At 39.8% G+C, this 15,266-nt stretch overlaps 1 protein-coding gene and 1 long non-coding RNA gene across 2 annotated transcripts in view; one reads left to right on the top strand and one right to left on the bottom strand.

Moving 5' to 3' along the window:
- LOC127859515 (DNA topoisomerase 2-binding protein 1-like) overlaps window positions 1-15,266 on the top strand; it is a 202,500-nt gene that overhangs the window by 40,871 nt on the left and 146,363 nt on the right. The window contains exons 18-20 of the mRNA XM_052397013.1: window positions 8,473-8,626; window positions 9,436-9,511; window positions 14,214-14,350. Of these exons, the coding sequence (XP_052252973.1) occupies window positions 8,473-8,626; window positions 9,436-9,511; window positions 14,214-14,350 (367 nt within the window). The remainder of the gene's footprint in view (window positions 1-8,472; window positions 8,627-9,435; window positions 9,512-14,213; window positions 14,351-15,266) is intronic.
- The window catches only part of LOC127859562 (uncharacterized), a 145,943-nt gene that overhangs the window by 46,500 nt on the left and 84,177 nt on the right, over window positions 1-15,266 (bottom strand). The window lies entirely within an intron of this gene.

Genomic DNA, 15,266 nt, shown 5'->3' with positions numbered 1-15,266 from the left:
CGTCAGTGCAAAGATCTTACTTCAAGAACTATGGAAAGCCAAATATGACTGGGATACCGCTTTACCCGATCATATATGCGAGACCTGGAACCAGCTAGCTAAATCCCTCAACAGAGCTACAGGTGTGAACTTTTCCCGACAATTCTTACCCTCAGTGAACAGTGAAACCAGCCTTCATATATTTGTAGATGCAAGCGTCAAATCCTACGGAGCAGCAGCCTACATTTGCGACCAATCACAATCTAGACTGGTAATGGCAAAGAACAGAGTAGCGCCACTAAAGACATTAACCCTACCCCAACTTGAACTGATGGCAGCATTGATTGGAGCAAGACTTTCATCCCACCTACAAAAGTCCATACCCCCACAGAAAGTGACATTTTGGTCAGACAGCCAGATTGTACTCCACTGGCTAACTACATACAAATCATTGAAACGCTTTGTCCAAAACCGAGTAGACGAAATCCACCAGCTAACAGATCAATCACCATGGAGGTATTGCCCCACCCATGAAAACCCAGCAGATTTACTGACACGTGGTGTATCAGCAGATACCTACCTTGACAACCAGTTATGGAACGCCGGTCCGACATGGTCAGAAGAATGGCCTACTTGGAAATACGACCAGTCAATTCTGCAGAAGACATCCGAAAGTGAAGACACGAGTTCTCAGCAGGCGACAAATGTGGTAACGTTAAATTGCACGGAGATCACGGGCGTTCATAGAGCCATCAACATAGAGAAGTACAGTACTTACCTGAAATTACTTCGCGTCACCGCTTATGTACACAGATTCATCCGCAACTGCAGAAGACCAAGAGATGAAAGACTAACCAACAGCTTGTCAGCAACAGAACTAAAAGAGGCAGAAGTTAAATGGCTGAGATCGTGTCAAACAACCAACTTTCAAGATGAAGTAGAAATTCATCAATCAAACAGTACCCGTTTACCGCTTGTTAAGCAACTTAGATTGTACCTGGACCAGCAAGGATTACTTCGTTGTGGTGGTAGAATTCATAACGCCCCCTTGGAGTATGATGTCAAATTTCCCTACCTCTTACCAAAGAAACATGTCCTGACTAAATTGATTGTGTTCGATGTCCACAAGAACCAACTTCATTCCGGAGTTAACAGCACCATTACACAGATCAGACAGAAGTACTGGATACCATCCATCCGCCAGTGTGTAAGATCGTTACTTGTATACAGTATACCAGAGTAACCGGAAGACCCTATGCAGCACCAGACCCACCTCCCCTCCCCAAAGTCAGAGTAAGCGAAGCCCCACCCTTCAGCGTCACAGGTGTAGATTTCACTGGCGCATTATTTGTAAAGAACGCTACCGGAAGTGAAACGAAATGCTACATCTGCCTTTTTACATGCGCATCAACAAGAGCCGTCCATTTGGAAGTTGTACAAGACCTATCAACCGACTCGTTTCTTCAAGCGTTTCGGAGATTTGCCAGCCGGAAGTCGTTGCCCATGGTGATGATATCAGACAATGCTACGACTTATATTGCTGCTGCTAATCACCTTAAGAAGCTATTCAACTCCCAAGTCGTACAAGAGGAGCTCAGCAGAAAGGGAACAGAGTGGCGATTTATTCCCAAACGTGCACCATGGTACGGTGGTTTTGGGAACGTCTCATTGGACTCACTAAGACGTCTCTAAAGAAGATCCTCGGAAGACGATACGTTTGCATGGAAACGTTGCAGACGATAGTGACAGAGATTGAAGCTGTTATCAACGATAGACCGCTAACGCACGTATCATCAAGCATCGACGACTTGGAGCCGTTAACGCCGTCATATCTTCTTTATGGCCGCAAGATGACGTCACTTCCGCATCACACACATTTACCCGACGATGAAATGACGCAAATTCAAAGTGACCAGACGACACTAACCAATCGGGCGAAGCAGCAGTCAGACATCATCGAACAGTTCTGGAGACGTTGGAAGTCGGAGTACTTAACTGCCTTAAGAGAGTTCCACACAACAACGGGCTCTAACGAGAAACGCATTCGGGTCGGAGATGTCGTGCAGATATACGATGAGGGACCACGTATCCGTTGGAAACTTGCTGTAGTCCTGGAGCTGATGACCGGAAATGATGGTTCAGTCCGTGCCGCGAAGATAAAGACGAAACGTGGAATAACAAATAGACCAATAGTGAAACTCTATCCATTAGAAACAGCCAGTGATGTTGAATAGAGAACATTTAAGTATTAAAAGTTAAACGCGCAAATGTGATTGAAATACTGAAATAGACAGCTGAGTGTACATGTAATTGAAATACGAGAGACAGTTAAGAAAGTGTTATTCAGAAACTGAGTGATAAACATTTGATATTCATTTCAAATGAACGTGTATACTCGTGATCAAATTAGTGTTTCTGCAATCTTACGATTGTCACGAATGATTCAGGATTTCATAAGTAATGATACATATTCTCCTCTGATTGTTAATAATTGTCACTTTTCGCGGCCCCCAGAATGTTGTGAATGTAACGTAACGTTATTAGCCGCGCCGCGCTTATGTGTATTACGTCCCTGACGTCACGCCATATTTGTTGTTGTTTATATACGTCATGTTTATATTTGAATCTGAAGTAAAGGGAAGAACCTGAACACACAACGCTTTGTACCTTTATTATCCCACACGATCGCGATAGGTATATATGAGTCTGTACACGTTGTATGGGACGACCCCATTAGAAGGTTACAATGGTATATATGAGTCTGTACACGTTGTATGGGACGACCCCATTAGAAGGTAACAATGGTATATATGAGTCTGTACACGTTGTTTGGGACGACCCAATTAGAAGGTAACAATGGTATATATGAGTCTGTACACGTTGTATGGGACGACCCCATTAGAAGGTAACAATGGTATATATGAGTCTGTACATGTTGTTTGGGACGACCCAATTAGAAGGTAACAATGGTATATATGAGTCTGTACACGTTGTATGGGACGACCCCATTAGAAGGTAACAATGGTATATATGAGTCTGTAGACGTTGTATGGGACGACCCCATTAGAAGGTAACAATGGTATATATGAGTCTGTACATGTTGTATGGGACGACCCCATTAGAAGGTAACAATGGTTTATATGAGTCTGTACACATTGTATGGGACGACCCAATTAAAAGGTAACAATGGTATATATGCGTCTGTACACGTTGTATGGGACGACCCCATTAGAAGGTAACAATGGTATATATGAGTCTGTACATGTTGTATGGGACGACCCCATTAGAAGGTAACAATGGTATATATGAGCCACGCTCTGGGAAAATGGGTCTTAATGCACGTGAGTAAAGTATCATCTCATATTAGCCTGTGCAGTGCATGCAGGCTAATCATGGACGACACTTTCCATTCATATGGAAGTTTTCATTTAAAGGAAGTCTCATCTAAACATAAATCCATTTTAGGCAGAAAGTGTCGTCCCTGATTAGCCTGGACGTGGATTGCACAGGCTAATCTGGTTTGACACTTTAGATACATGCATTTAAGCCTGTTTTCCCAGGGCAATGCTAATTTATTTTGAACTTATTTATTATGCCCCCTTTGAAGAAGAGGGGGTATATTGCTTTGCTCATGTCGGTCCGTCAGTATGTCGCTCTGTCAGTCTGTCGGTCGGTCCGTCCACCAGGTGGTTGTCAGATGATAACTCAAGAACGCTTGGGCCTAGCATCATGAAACTTCATAGGTATATTGATCATGACTCGCAGATGACCCCTATTGATTTTGAGTTCACTAGGTCAAAGGTCAAGGTCACGGTGACCCGAAATAGTAAAATGGTTTTTGGATGATAACTCAAGAATGCATACACGGCCAACAGGGCGAACTCTGAACAATATAACTGAAGCAACTGGTCTGTAATTCTAAATCTAAAGTTATCAGTCCAATGAAACATCATCCTTTGAGTAAAATAAAGTGGATCAGTAAAAATATTATCAGAATATGATTTTTTTTGTATATTTTGTATATTAAATATTGTGTTAATGTTTAATTTTGTTGAATAATATAAATATAAGCAGGACAGGGGAGGTAATACTTTATTTTATCTTTCTTATATACAGGGGAAACAAATGCAATAAGTTAAACTTTCATGTTAAATGAAGAGAGGATATCACCCCCCCTATTTTTTTTAAACATCAAATAAATAACCACACCCCACATTAACCCCCCCTCTCACCCCCCCTATCCCCCTACCCCCCACCCCCCCTACCCCCCCCCTACCCCCACACACCCCCACCCCCCCAATTTTTTTTTAAACATCTAGTAAATAACCCCACCCAACATTATACCCCCCTCTCACTCCCCCCTACCACCCCCCCCCACCCCCATTTTTTTTAAACATCAAATAAATTACCACACCCCACATTATACCCCCCTCTCTCCCCCCTACCCCCCCCCGTACCCCCACCCCCAATTTTTTTGTTTAACATCTAATAAATTACCCCACCCCACATTATTACCCCCCCTCCCACCACCCCCCCCAATTTTTTTTTAACATCTTATAAATTACCACACCCCACATTATACCCCCCTCTCACCCCCACCACCTACCCCTCCACCCCCACCCTCCAAAAAAAAATGAATAAATTTTTAAACATTTTATAAATTACCACACACCCACATTATACCCCCCTCTCACTCACCCCTACCCCCCCACCCCCCACCCCCCACCCCCCAATTTTTTTTAAACATCTTATAAATTACCACACCCCACATTATATCCCCCTCTCACCCCCCATCCCCCCTACCCCCCCACCCCCCTACCCCCCCACCCCCACCCCCCCATTTTTTTAAGCATCTAATAAATTACCCCACCTCACATTATACCCCCCCTCTCACTCCCCGCTACCCCCCACCCCCCCATACCCCACCCCCAACCCCCCCCCCCCTCAAAAAAAATAAAAAAAATAAACATCTAATAATAACCACAACCCTACATTATTACCCCCCTCTCACCCCCACCTCCCCAATTTTTTTTAAACATCTTATAAATTACCACACCCCACATTACAACCCCTCTCACCTCCCCACCCACCCACCCACCCCCCCCCCCAATTTTATTTTTTTTTAAACAAATTATAAATAACCCCACCCCACATTATAGCCCCCTCTCACCCCCCCACACCCACCCACCCCCAATTTTTTTTGAACATCTAATAAATTACCACACACCACATTTTACCCCCCCTCTCACTCCCCCTACCCCCCTACCCCCCCCCCAATTATTTTTTTTAACATCTAATAAATTACCACACCCCACATTATATCCCCCTCTCACTCCACCCTTGATCATGACTGGCAGATGACCCCTATTGATTTTCAGGTCACTAGGTCAAAGGTCAAGGTCACAGTGACTCGAAATAGTACAATGGTTTCCGGATGATAACTTACATTAGGTCAAAGGTCAAGGTCACAGTGACAACAAACGTATTCACACAATGGCTGCCACTACAACTGACAGCCCATATGGGGGGCATGCATGTTTTACAAACAGCCCTTGTTAATTAATTGCATTTGGCAGAGTTTGTTTTCTTTAAAGCCAATTTTGTGGGCACTTAATTTTCAACTTTTACTTCCGTTATCAAAACTCATTATTACAATTAATAATATGTGTCGCGTATTATTTTATTTTGTTTGTCACTGTGCAGTGTTTTTGAATTTTCTAAATTTGGGACTGAAATCGACCCCATTCACAATCTCAAAAGGTTCACATTATATCCAAATCTCTAAAAAAAATATTTGAAGGTATTACACAAAGAACAACACATTTTTGTTCAAATAATTGCAATAATTAGCTCATCTCAATATTCATCTCTATACATTGAACCTTAGAAGATAGAATTTAAGACAAGTTTATTCTCAATTTCAAAGTATTTGTGAGAAACAAATCTACATCAACAATTTTCAAAAAATTTGTTGAAACTAGGTGAACTTTCCCAATCCAGAGAATCCCGGCCGTCTGTGCTAGCCAGCCCACAAAATATTTTATTTTGATTTCATCGAATGCCTTGGACTTATAGCGACACTGCCAAGTGTGTCTATTTCTAGAGAAGAAAAGGTTGTTTTTTGGTCTTTGGTAGTGAACTACTTTCACGATTCTCAAGCAGTGAGATTGAAACTTAAAATGGGGCATCACCATGAAGTGCAAACGTCTCTTGCACAATCCTGAGTAATTTTTCCGTGAACTTGGCCATGGGGATCAGAGTAGCATAAAATCTTACTTTTTTTGAACCACTTAATTCTTACTTTAACCCTACTCAGAAGCAAAGTGAAAATGGCCATGTGCAAACAGCATAAAACCAGCAAGTAACTCACAGTCTGTTCAGGTGTTATGCTGTTTGCTGTTCATCAGTATCTAAGGCTTAAAAATGAGGCCTTTAAAACTTTAATCTAGTAAAAAAAAAGTCGAAAATTCAATTTAAATTTCTTAGGGACTACAAATGCATCAAAATACGTGTGTAAGGGGTAAAGGGTTAAATTTGTGGCATGGTTATTATTTTTTTGTTAAATTTGTGGCAAGCTTTTATTATTTTTGTTAGTCCTCTACCAGTTGCACCGGAGGGGACTTATGGTTTGCGCTCTGGGTGTCTGTCTGTCCATCAGTCTGTCACACTTTTCTGGATCCTGCGATAACTCTGAAAGTTCTGAATATTTTATTTGGAAACTTGAAACATGGATAGATGAAAATATGGACATTATGCACGTCATTTCATTTTCTTCATATGTCAAAAATTCTGGTTGCTATGGCAACAAAAAGACTAGAAATACTGCTGAAAATGGTGGTTTTCTGGATCCTGCGATAACTTTAAAAGTTCTTAATATTTTTTCATGAAACTTGGAAAATGGATAGATGGCAATATGGACATTATGTACGGCATTTCAGTTTGTTCCTACATCAAAAATTCTGGTTGCTTTGGCAACAAATAGACTAGAAATACTGCTGGGAATGGCGGTTTTCTGGATCCTGCGATAACTTTAAAAGTTCTTAATATTTTTCATGAAACTTGGAACATGGATAGATGGCAATATGGACATTATGCACGTTATTTCATTTTGTTCCTACGTTTAAAATTCTGGTTTCTATGACAACAAATAGACTAGAAATACTGCTGAAAATGGTGGTTTTTTGGATCGTGCAATAACTTTAAAAGTTCTTAAATTTTTTCATGAAACTTGGAACATGGATAGATGGACACTATGCACGTCATTTCATTTTGTTCCTACGTCGAAAATTCTGGTTGCTATGGCAACAAAAAAATAAATAATTCTGACAATGGTGGAGAAGGTAGGGGACTTATATTGCTTGACAATAGTCTTGTTTAATTTTGCGGCAAGTATACTAGTTATGTCCCCCACTATAGCAGTGGGGGACATATTGTTTTTGCCCTGTCTGTTGGTCTGTTGGTTGGTTGGTCTGTTAGTTTGCGCCAACTTTAACATTTGCAATAACTTTTGCAATATTGAAGATAGCAACTTAATATTTGGCATGCATATGTATCCATGGAGCTTCATGGAGCTGCACATTTTGAGTGGTGAAAGGTCAAGGTCATCCATCAAGGTGAAAGGTCAAATATATGGGTCAAAATCGCTCATTTAACGTACACTTTTGCATAATTTCAATATTCAAGATAGCAACTTGATATTTGGCATACTCATGGAGCTGCACATTTTGAGTGGTGAAAGGTCAAGGTCATCCTTCAAGGTCAAAGGTCAAATATATGGGTCAAAATCGCTCATTTAATGTTCACTTTTGCTATATTTCAATATTCAAGATAGCATCTTGATATTTGGCATGCATGTGTATCTCATGAAGCTGCACATTTTGAGTGGTGAAAGGTCAAGGTCAGAGGTCAAATATATATGGCCAAAATCGCTCATTTGATGAGTACTTTTGCAATATTAAAGATAGCAATTTGATATTTGGCATGCATGTGTATCTCATGGAGCTGCACATTTTGAGTGGTGAAAGGTCAAGGTCATCCTTCAAGGTCAAATATATGGGTCAAAATTGCTCATGTAATGTCACTTCTGCAATATTGAAGCTAGCAATTTTATATTTGACATGCATGTGTATCTCATGGAGCTGCACATTTTGAGTGGTGAAGGGTCAAGGTCAAGGTCATCCTCCAAGGTCAAATGTCATATACGGGGACATAGTGTTTCACAAACACATCTTGTTTTTGGTTTAGTTTGTGGCAGGGCTCTTCTTTCAGTATTATGAAGTGAGCACATGCATTAAGCCCAGTTTTCCCAGAACAAGGCTCAAATTATCACGCTCGAGAGGTGGCCGTGGTGGAATGGATATCTTGTCCACCTAGTGACCGGGAGGTTACAGGTTCAATCTTCACTGTGGGAGTGTTGTAGGCCCTGGATTTAGGCCCAGGAAACGGACACGAGAGCATTTAATTTTTTATCATTCCACTACACATGGTTTTCAGGTCGGAGCAAGAGAAGCTAGCCCACCAACTGGCCCGCGCGAACAGCCCAACACAGGATGTTCCAGATGATTTCCACGAACAGGCAGCGCAGTTCTCGGAAACCGACGACGATGATGAGGAACCCAAACTGCCTGTGTTCGAGGCACATGTGCAGGTTAGTTGTGGTGTTGATTCGTAGGGAAAGGTCTGGAAATTAATCTGTTCATCTGTTATAAATACTCATTTATTAACTAGATAAATGAGAAAAAGTCTATTTTTTTAAGACAGTGTTGTTTTTTGTCATATTTGGGTTAGAATTTGATCCCATTCCCAATCGCTAAAAGTATATATTCTTCCCAAATACCTCCCTAAAATTCCCAAAAGAAGGTTGCAAAAAGAAAAATATATTTAAAAAACAAAATGCAATTTTTACTATGTTCACCTATTCTTTTTCAGTTTAACCTAAGTTAACATATTATTAAAAACACTGTAATATTCTCAATTTTTAGCTCGGCGTTTTTCGGAGAAAATCCGAGGTATTGTCATAGCCAGCTCGTCGTGACGTCCGCGTTGTGCTAAACCTAAACATTTTGTTAAGGTTTTGAACATTGGCTCTAAAATCAAATTGCTTCCGCCTAAAACTGTTAAACTTAATATGTAGATGCACCTTGATGAGTTCTACATGCCACACCCATTTTTGGGTCACTAGGTCAAAGGTCTAGGTTACTGTGACCTAAAAAAAACAAACAACATCTGACAAGCTTTTATATATTCAAAACTGCACCTGTAGCCGAGCGTGGCACCTGCTCTTGTTCAGTATCTGTTAGCAAAAAAAAACCACAATACCAAGGTCCCAATTGTAGTCAGAACTACCCAATTTCATCAATCCCAAGCTCCCAGGTCCCATTCCCAAAATGAAGAGAGAGAAAACACTGTAAATCCTTGATAAATGTATTCAATCCCATTTAATGCTGTCATTTTCAGGCCGAAGAAGCCCAAACTCCTAAGCAGCCCAAATCCACAACAGGGAAAACACCAACACCGGATCCGCCCTCAATTGGTAGGCATGTAGAATGATACCTCCCACAATAAAGTAGAAAAGGGTAAACAGGATAACCAGGGAAAGTTTAGAAAGGTAAATGGATAACCAGGGATAGTTTAGAAGGATAAACAGATAACAATCGATAGATTTAAAACAGATAATAATGGATAGTTAAGGCTTTTGTAAACGGGATAACCATGGATAGCTTAGAAGGGTAAAAACAGGATAAACATGGATAGTTTAAAAGGGTAAACAGGATAATCATGGATAGTTTATAAGGGTAAATGGGATAACAATGGATAGTTTAGAAGGGTAAGCGGTATAATGATGGATAGTTTAGAAGGGTAAACAGGATAATAATGGATATTTTAGAAGGGTAAACATGATAATCATGGATAGTTAAGAATGCTAAACAGGATAATCATGGATAGTTTATAAGGGTAAATGGGATAACCATGGATAGCTTAGAAGGGTAAACAATATAATGACGGATTGTTTAGAAGGGTAAACATGATCATAATGGATGTTTGAGAAGGGTAAACAGGATAATCATGGATAGTTTAGAAGGGTAAACGGTATAACCATGGATAGTTTAGAAGGGTAAATGGGATAACCATTGATAGTTTAGACGGCTAAATGGGATAACCATTGATAGTTTAGAAGGGTAAACAGGATAACCATGGATTGTTTAGACTTTTGTAAACGGGATAACCATTGATAGTTAGAAGGGTAAACAGGATAATCATGGACAGTTTAGACTTTTGTAAACGGAATAACCATTGATAGTTTAGAAGGGCAAACAGGATAATCATGGATAGTTTAGAAGGATAAACAGGATAATGATGGATGTCCATCTGTCTGATGACAAAAACTTGTCAACATGCAGCATTAAAATTGCAGGCTTTGTTACTTTTGATATGAAGTAGGGCATATGCAAAATTATAATCCTATATTAAAAATTACCTAAAGTTAGTCCCCTTTTTATGCCTAGTCCCCTTGTTATGTCATTAAAATTGCTCAAGTGCATATAGTGTAACCCATGCGTGTTTGTTTGTGTGTTTGTTAAGGCACGGTCACACCGAGGTAACGGACAAGAAACGGGAATAAAATCATTTTAACCGTTTGTGTCTGTTCTTATCCGTTTCATGTCCGGCGAATCCGCTCTTTGTTCGGCAATGTCCGGTGACATCCGTTCCATCCGTTGGGAAGTTTTGAGCATGTTCAAAATTTTCCACCGGATAAAACGGACAGAGATCTCCGTTTGATGTGCGGTCTTCATACGTTAGTTTAGGGTATGTTTGGAACTCGTGCGTTACACCTCCTGTATGTATCTGGTTTATGTCCGTTAATGTCTGGTTGTCCTGGCCCTAAGGCATGTTCAACAGGTAATAACGGACAGCTAACGTATACAAAATTGCGAGAAGTGTGGCGGAACAAAACTGTTGACAAACATTTAACCGTAATTAACCTGTGGGTTGAAGTATCATTTCATTTTGGTATGCCTTGTGAGAAGGACATGTGCAATGGAGTGTCGTGCTCGCATTCAATTAGAGTGTCAAGCCGCCCTCCTACAGGCCCAGATTGGCCTTTTGAATGCTAATCTGGCCATGCATCGTCTTGCTCAAAAGAGAGCAATGAGACGGAGGCAGCGCAGATGGTGGATCAGGGCTTGGCTGGGTTCCGAGCGGAGGCGTCAGTTCGGTCTGTATGACCAACTTATGGTCAAACTACGGTACGACGAGAGGACCAACGTGCATTCATCAACTTCATGTAAATGCCACCCGAGATGTTCGATGAGATTCTCGCACGAGTGGGCCTAAGGATAACCAAACAGCGCAACAACTACAGACTTCCAATTTAACCAGGGATGAAGCTAACAATTTCGCTGCGGCATCTTGTGTCTGGTTCAAAGTACCGTGATATGCGTTTCGACTGGAGGGTACCCCACAACACTATTTCTCTTCTTGTGCCAGAAGTAAGTACCGCTTAATTTACTATAGTGCTAAAATTAATTTTAAAAGGCTTCTGTTAGTCATTTTAATATATTTATATACTTTAATGTCTACTTCTATCATCATTTTATATTAATTGCATTGTGTTTAGTTATTGGTATAGGATAAAAGGCAAATAGATTAGTGCGCATTCTACTCCTAAATTGTTTAACACCATTAGTACTGTCTTGTGCGCATATTTTGAAATGCACACAGTTATATGCACCGTTTATCAAGTAGTATATTTTTACCTAATCATCCACTCGCTAAAGGTCATGGATTATCTACTGTGTCATACACCTATAATCCACGCTAGCCTTTCATACTGTTATCGTATACACGTCAGGTGTGTAGAGCAGTCGTAGATGAGTATGCTTACGAGGTGATGCCGTTGCCAACAACAGCTGCCGATTGGACGCGAATAGCTGACGGATTCAGGGACAGCCGGAATTTCCCCCATACGCTTGGTGCTATTGATGGCAAACATATTGCCTGCAAATGTCCACCAAGATCCGGGTTTACGTATTATAACTACAAGAAGTACTTCTCCGTTGTCCTGCTAGCTCTGGTGGCTTCTGACTACAAGTTCGTCTGGGCTGCTATTGGAGGCCGTGGTGCTGCATCTGATGCACAGTTGTGGAACGAGTCAGACCTGAAGGCAGCAGCTGAGAACGGAGACCTTGACCTGCCAGAACCTGATGCTTTGCCACATGATACTGAGGGTGTACCCTACTCTTTCATCAGAAAGAAAATATAAAAGTGTTCGACCGGCCAAGATTTATTTATTTTATTTTTTGCGTAAGTGTTCATAAACATTCATGATAAAGAAACAAACAAGCATATGCATTTAAAAAAAGGAAAAAACAATTATGATACTTAAAAATATTATAAATAAAGCATGACATAAAATGACAGTTTTTTGTACGTTGGTGTTCGGTACTTTTCCATTTCTCTTACGTTAGAAGAAAGTTTTGTCCGGTACTAATGCGCTACACTGCCGTTTTATCCGGTAGAAGTCCGTTACTCGCACGGTAATATCCATAAGCTGACCGATAATTATCCAGTACATATCCGTTAAATGTACGTTTTTTTCCATTGCATCATCGGTTCTTGTGCGGTCATTGTGTGTTTCCAACGCTTCACACACTGATTTCGAGCGTCTTGAGCGGCAGACCAGGTAAATTTTATCACCGGATAACCAAAATCTGCATATTTTGTCCGTTTTCTCTCCGTTACATATTCGTTAGTCGGTCTGACGTAAATGATGGCATTTCCAAATAAGTTAAAGCAATTTATTATCATACTAACATTATGTATTGCCTATTACAACCGATTCGCTCGCTTCAATGTCAAGGTTATAGTGGACACTTGAAATGTTTGCATGTATGTTTCTTTTTACAACTTTGCTAGGTATTAAAACATGCAGCGTTGTTGATTATTTGTAAATATTATGACAAGCTCTAGTAAAGGAACTTTATGTACAACATTATTTTGATCGGAGTTATATTGTTTTTTGCCTGTCTGTCTGTCATTGTATGTGTCTGTCTGTCATTTTATGTGTCTGTCTTTTATTGTATGTGTGTGTCTGCCCCAAAACTTTCACCTTGGTCATAACTTTTGCAATATTGAAGATAGCACTTGATATTTGGCATGCATGTGTATCTCATGGAGCTGCACATTTTGAATGGTGAAAGGTCAACGTCAAAGTCATCTTTCAAGGTCAAAGGTCAATTATATGGCTTCAAAGCGGCACAGTAAGGGGCATTGTGTTTCACAAACACGTCAGCTCTTGTTTTCAGCATTCGGTGATAAATGTTTGGTAAATTGTCTTTTAGCAATGTATGAGCAGACCTTTTTGAAAATATCCGATATCTGAAAATATAATATCATGCATGTGAGTAAGGTAGCATTCCAGATTAGTCCGTGCTGTCTGCACAGGTTAATCAGGAACGAAACTTTGCGTTTTCATGGAATATTTTGTTAGTATGAAGTGTCTTATAAACTGAAATCAGGTCTAAGTGTTTTGTGCCTGATAAGCATGTGTGGACTGCGCAATAACCCCGGTTTTCCCAGAGTGAGTCTCTTTATCAATTAACTGACTCCCAGTCTGCAGTCACTTTATCAATAAACTGACTCCCAGTCTGCAGTCACTTTATCAATAAACTGACTCCCAGTCTGCAGTCTCTTTATCAATTAACTGACTCCCAGTCTGCAGTCTCATTATCAATTAACTGACTCCCAGTCTGCAGTCTCTTTATCAATTAACTGACTCCCAGTCTGCAGTCTCTTTATCAATTAACTGACTCCTAGTCTGCAGTCACTTTATCAATTAACTGACTCCCAGTCTGCAGTCACTTTATCAATTAACTGACTCTCAGTCTGCACATTTAGTGAGCAGTTTTCCCAGGATTTCAGGATGCATCTACTTTACCCTTTCCCTCTAAGAAGCATAGTTAAAATGGGTGTATGCAACCAGCATAAAACCAGAACAGCCTACGTATAACTCGCAGTCTTTTCAGGTTTCATGCTGTTTGCTGCTCATCGGTATCTTACAGTTGGAAATGCAGCCTTTAAAACTTTAATTAAGTAAGAAAATATGTAAATTTACTTTGATTTTCTAAGGGAAAACAAATACATCTAAAGAGTGTACTTTTATGGTAAAGGGTTAATCCTGTTGCCTAGCTTATATTTACTAGTTTTCTTTCTTATCCTTATTTTTTCTACATTAGCGTTTCCGGTGGGTAAAGCCCCAAAAGTGACCCCACCACAGCCTATTGTACTTGATGATGACAATGATGATGATGAAGAAGAAGTAATCTTCAAGAGGCCACCACCTGTATTTATCATGTCGGGAATTGAGGCCGCTGTAAGTTGGATGGAATTTCCAAACATTGATTACTTCTGTGAGAATAATTGCACTCTATTTTATGCTTTCCGCTGGTTAATAGAGAAATATAAGTGAATTAAAACTGATAATTCACTGTTTCAAACAGTGAAAATTATAATTGCTAATTTTCACTGTTTTACTGTGAAATGACGTCATTTTCTTACGAAATGATTCACGGTGAAAAAAAAGCATAAAATAACAAGAAAATTGGTGGGATTCCTTGGAATATTGATTTAAATTCACTCCTGATCATAGAAAAAATCTGTTGTCACTTGTAAATTTAAATCGATATTCCACTGACTCCATTTAATATCCTCTTTTTATTGCATCTTCACATTGGCATTTGCCCAAAAACTTCTAAGTAAACGGATAAACTCCACTTAATATACATATTCATATTAGCCTTTTTGCTTATTGTAATATGGCTGTTCTCATATGGAAGATTGAAGTGTAAAAAAAAAACGTAATTGTGATATGCAGCCATTTCAGGTTATATTTTATTACACGACTTTGATTGAATCTTCTTAGTTTTGTATATCGCTCGGATGGACACGCCTTCTATCTGCGATAAAGGTAGCCATGAGCGTTGATGGCATAACGGCGATTATTTATGCCTAATTGGGAAAAGTACCGGTTCCAGCCAAATTGGGAAAAATTAGCGGGCAAAACCCGAAATTGGTTAATTTCACGTCATGAATTACCCCAATTGGGAAATTGGTGAATTATATTATTTGCTAACTAATATGTTAAAATTGATAATAAAGTGTTTTCAAGCTGTCAATATTATATTTACTTAGGTTTAAGGCATAGAGATGCACAGGGAAATTAAATAAAGGTTGCATTATATGTACCCAAGAAAATTAAATATAAATTAAACCTTGGTGGGATTGTTTTG

This window comes from Dreissena polymorpha, chromosome 15 (assembly GCF_020536995.1).
Source record: "Dreissena polymorpha isolate Duluth1 chromosome 15, UMN_Dpol_1.0, whole genome shotgun sequence".
NCBI classification, from domain to species: Eukaryota; Metazoa; Mollusca; class Bivalvia; order Myida; family Dreissenidae; genus Dreissena; species Dreissena polymorpha.
The sequence above is the reverse complement of the archived record's forward strand: the minus strand, read 5'-3'. Positions and strand labels throughout refer to the sequence as shown.